At 40.2% G+C, this 4103-nt stretch overlaps 2 protein-coding genes across 7 annotated transcripts in view; one reads left to right on the forward strand and one right to left on the reverse strand.

The window, feature by feature from the left end:
- LOC116673051 (aldo-keto reductase family 1 member D1) overlaps positions 1-1308 on the reverse strand; it is a 4495-nt gene extending 3187 nt beyond the window's left edge. Inside the window, exons 1-2 of the mRNA XM_032505155.1 lie at positions 1220-1308; positions 166-434 (exon numbers count right to left, since the gene is read on the reverse strand). Of these exons, the coding sequence (XP_032361046.1) occupies positions 166-264 (99 nt within the window). The 5' untranslated portion in view covers positions 265-434; positions 1220-1308. The remainder of the gene's footprint in view (positions 1-165; positions 435-1219) is intronic.
- The window catches only part of trim24 (tripartite motif containing 24), a 12554-nt gene continuing 9091 nt past the window's right edge, over positions 641-4103 (forward strand). Inside the window, exons 1-8 of one of the 6 annotated variants that reach the window (XM_032505139.1) lie at positions 642-747; positions 1087-1386; positions 1958-2076; positions 2197-2344; positions 2843-2975; positions 3078-3194; positions 3503-3617; positions 3716-3862. In XM_032505139.1, coding sequence (XP_032361030.1) covers positions 1113-1386; positions 1958-2076; positions 2197-2344; positions 2843-2975; positions 3078-3194; positions 3503-3617; positions 3716-3862 — 1053 coding nt within the window. In that variant the 5' untranslated portion in view covers positions 642-747; positions 1087-1112. Of the gene's footprint in view, positions 1387-1957; positions 2077-2196; positions 2345-2842; positions 2976-3077; positions 3195-3502; positions 3618-3715; positions 3863-4103 lie in introns of all 6 variants that reach the window. The other 5 variants (XM_032505137.1, XM_032505138.1, XM_032505141.1 and 2 more) reach the window with 5 other exon arrangements.

A 4103-nucleotide genomic window follows, 5' to 3' on the forward strand; every position in this document is an offset into this window, starting at 1 on the left:
ACACACACACACACACACACACACACACACACACACACACACACACATTGGGAGTAAATAATATGTTTGAAACAAAATCAGTGTCAGATGAAATTGTTTTTGTGACTTGCAGGTAAACTATAAATGTCTGTCCTATAAGCAATCTGGCTAAATACTGTGTCTTACCCTTTGGGGATCCCCATAAGTTCCCAGTCCTATCAAAGGTATGCTGTTTCCATCTCTCATCGGAATGGAGTGATTCTCCGCTGTGAGGTCCATGCTCATCAAAGTGCCAGTCACTTTCCCAATGCTGCTGTTTGGGTCTTTATTTAAGGACCCATGTTATATATACCATACGGTAGATGTTGACACAGTTAATGTCCTACTGCACTTTGACCACAGCAAAGACTCCTCCCAGGTAGAAAGAGCATCCTCCCACTCAAACTGGCATATAACTGAGTGAGTGATAAGACAACAATATCTTACAGATAAAACAACAGTGCCTAACATCAATCAATCATAACAAACGTTAATCAGGAGAGTTAATTATTATCATTTTAACTTTTGGGGTCAACATTTAACATAGGTTAATGACCATTGGTTGAAAATGTCAACTCTCACTTTGCCTTCTACAGAATGTATTGTGGCCTCAACCGGACACTGTAGCTTTAAAAACACCGCAGTGCCGTCTGGGTAAAATATGGTATGTGTTTTAAGCAAAGAATGCACAAGTCGCCATGGATATATGAGCTTCAAAATACTATATATGTTAGGTAATTTTTTAGCTACAAGTGACTGTGTGCTGTTATCATTCGCCTGTTTGAATAGGAAACGCCACAAAGCGGGGACTTAATCATTTTTGTCTCTGGCTTATCTGCCATTAAAAAAGGCTACGTTGCTAATTTAGTTAGCTTCCAAAACGGAGAGAATTAACAGTTACACCTTAACTAGCTAAAACTGTTATCGCACAGTTTAATAAACCATCTTGTAGGATGAAATGACTGTGTCGTTAATGTTGTAATGCATATTATTACTATTTATATTCTCTATCTGGCTTGTAGGCTCTCCTTTGTTTCCAATCGCAACGTTATATTGATTGACTGAAAGGAAAGATCGGGAAGCGGCCGGAAAAAATGGACGAAAGTGTCGAAAATGTTAATAACGACGACATTGTCATTATCGTGGAAAACGAGGCAGAAAGTTTGCCAGCCGAGGAAGAGAGGCTGAAACAGCAAGGCACCTTCGGGCTCATGGACACATGTCCTATCTGCAAGTTGAGCTTCCACAACAGAGAGCCCAAACTCCTGCCGTGTCTTCACTCTTTCTGCAAGAGGTGTCTCCCGGCCCCCTTCAGGAGTGCTGATCCGAGGCGTGACTCGCAAGGCCAAGTCGACCACAACAAATCACGTGAGAATGGTGTATTGTAGCAACTCTGATAAAGTTGTTACTGATGTATAGTACAGAAAAACCCTTTATGTCAAACTAGAACTGAAGCAGCTTGGACTACCCAGCAGATATGTAACATCAGAATCAGAATCAGCTTTATTTGCCAGGTATGAGGACACACGAGGAATGCTAGATGATGTAAATAATACAAAATCTCAAGATCTTTTTGGATACTGATATAATATGACAACAGCTTTGCGATGAATTCTGTTGGCTGACAGAATCCTCACACGCCAGAGGCATTAGTCGTACATGCTGTGCCATACGGATAAACTCGATCAAGTGTTTCATTTAATTGAAATGCAGTCTTTAATAACAGCAAAACAATATATTATGTATCTAATACCCTAGTCTCAAGTTACTAAATCAATACTATACCTGTTGGTTGCCTGTCTGTGTATTTATATCTTATTAAAGTACTAGGTGATTTCTAGTCTCATGTCACTCATATCTGTGTTTGTTCTAAACAATAAAGACATGCAAGTAGTTTTGAGCTGATACCTTTAATATTGTATCTTGTCTCTTGTTCCAGTGGGTGCCATTCGATGTCCAGTATGCAGACAGGAATGCTGGGAGATAGACATGTTGGATAATTTCTTTGTCAAAGACTCTGCTGAGGTGCCAAGCAGCACCGTGGAGAAAACCAGCCAGGTTGGTCCTCACTTTCCTATCCTGAGCCGTTCGTCTCACAGCAGTTTGTTTTTATGACGCCACTCTCCCAAGACTAAAGTGCTTATTTTTAATTTGTTCTTTATTTTTTGTCTTGGAAAGGTGTGTATGAGCTGCGATGACAACACAGAGGCAACAGGTTACTGCGTGGAGTGTGTGGAGTTTCTGTGTGTGACATGTATTGAGGCGCACCAAAGGGTCAAGTTCACCAGGGATCACACCATACGCCAGAAGGAGGAGATGTCTCCAGGTAGTGTGTCGTACACCGCAGGAAAAAGCAGTTTCTCTGTAATTAGATTATCCATATAAATGTGGTATGCTGCGCTGTAGTGATTATACACTGTCGCCTAGTGCTTGCTCTTGGTGGGAACTGTTGGGTTTCTGTAAATTACATCACAGAGTACGGTCTACACTTGCTCTTTATGGAAAGCGCATAAGATAACTGTTGTTGTGATTTGGCGCCATATAAATAAAATTGAATTGAATTGAAATTGAATTGGTACATATTGTACTTAAGTGATAGAACACTTGAATATTATGTATATATGTATGTAATAAATACACAAAGGTAGCTGTTCAAAAAAGACGCCGACATCTGTGACAATTTTTCTACCCCCCAGATGAGTTTCAAAGTACTGTTCTGGCAAGATGTCATGATAATGATTGGATAGGTATAAAACTGAGCAACAATTTATCGTGACATAAACTGACTTTACATTTGTCTATGTTCTTAATTCTATTGTCCCAGAAGCATTAGGTATGTCCACACAGAAGCCTGTGTTTTGTGACATCCATAAGCAGGAGCCACTGAAGCTTTTTTGTGAGACGTGTGACCGACTCACCTGTCGGGACTGTCAGCTGCTTAAACACAAGGATCACAAGTAGGCTGAGTTCCCTTGATAGGCTGATCATGTGCATTTATTTGGACCAAAACACCATGAACAGGTGATCAAATCATTAATGTGCATATTCTTTGTGTCCAGCTACCAGTTTTTGGAGGATGCATACAGGAACCACAGACAGTATCTTGAGAACATGACGCAGCAGTTGCAGGAGAAAAGAAAGGCCATTGAGGACATGTCCAGCTGTATCAGCTCTGGGTAAAGTTCTCCTCTACAGCTGGGACTATCATCATGCAGGATCATATTGTGATCATTTATATTTACTCGCATTTGTACTACTTGCGTTATTCACGCCAGTGTTAAAATATTTCAGCTCACGCAGATGACGCAAATTTCATGTCATTTGTGTTGCACCATTCCCGCTGCCAATCAGCATCTAATTGTGTTTTTGCATTGACTTTGTATGCCACCACAAAAAGGCCTGGGTGTGAACCTTTACAAATTACTATACATTTTTCCAGACTTAGGTTTTAATCAAGGACATGATATTACATTTATTTTCACAGATTACAGCAAGTTGAAGAAAACCGAAAGGCTGTCACTAATGAAATAAAGAAGTCTATCTGTAACTTGATTATGGAGATCAACAGGAAGGGAAAGATTCTGGTTAACCAGCTTGAGGTATGTTTAATCTGTATTGTTTAATGACTTTTCAAAGGTAAATATGACATTTAAAATGACTTTTTTTTCTGACAATTCATGCACACATTTACCCCTAGGCTCTGACTAAAGACCATGAGCTGGGTTTAAAAAAGCAGCAAGAGGACGTCAACTGTCTTACCAGGCACCTGGACCATGTCATCAGCTTTACCAAATGGGCGACAGCCAGCCAAAGTGGAACAGCCCTCCTGTACTGCAAGAGACTGGTGAGTGACTTTAACATCAAACAGCAATTTAAAAACACTTTGTAATTCAATCAGTGTAATTGTTACATGCACTTTCTGTTGTAGTAAATAAAAAAACTGAAGAAATAAATAAATAATTAAAGTAATAATTTGAGGGCGCCCGGATAACTCAGTTGGTAGAGCGGGCACCCATATAAAGAGGTTTACTCCTTGACAGGCAGCGGGTCCAGGTTTGACTCTGACCTGCGGCCCTTTGCTGCAT

This window comes from Etheostoma spectabile, chromosome 23 (genome assembly GCF_008692095.1).
Source record: "Etheostoma spectabile isolate EspeVRDwgs_2016 chromosome 23, UIUC_Espe_1.0, whole genome shotgun sequence".
NCBI classification, from domain to species: domain Eukaryota; kingdom Metazoa; phylum Chordata; class Actinopteri; order Perciformes; family Percidae; genus Etheostoma; species Etheostoma spectabile.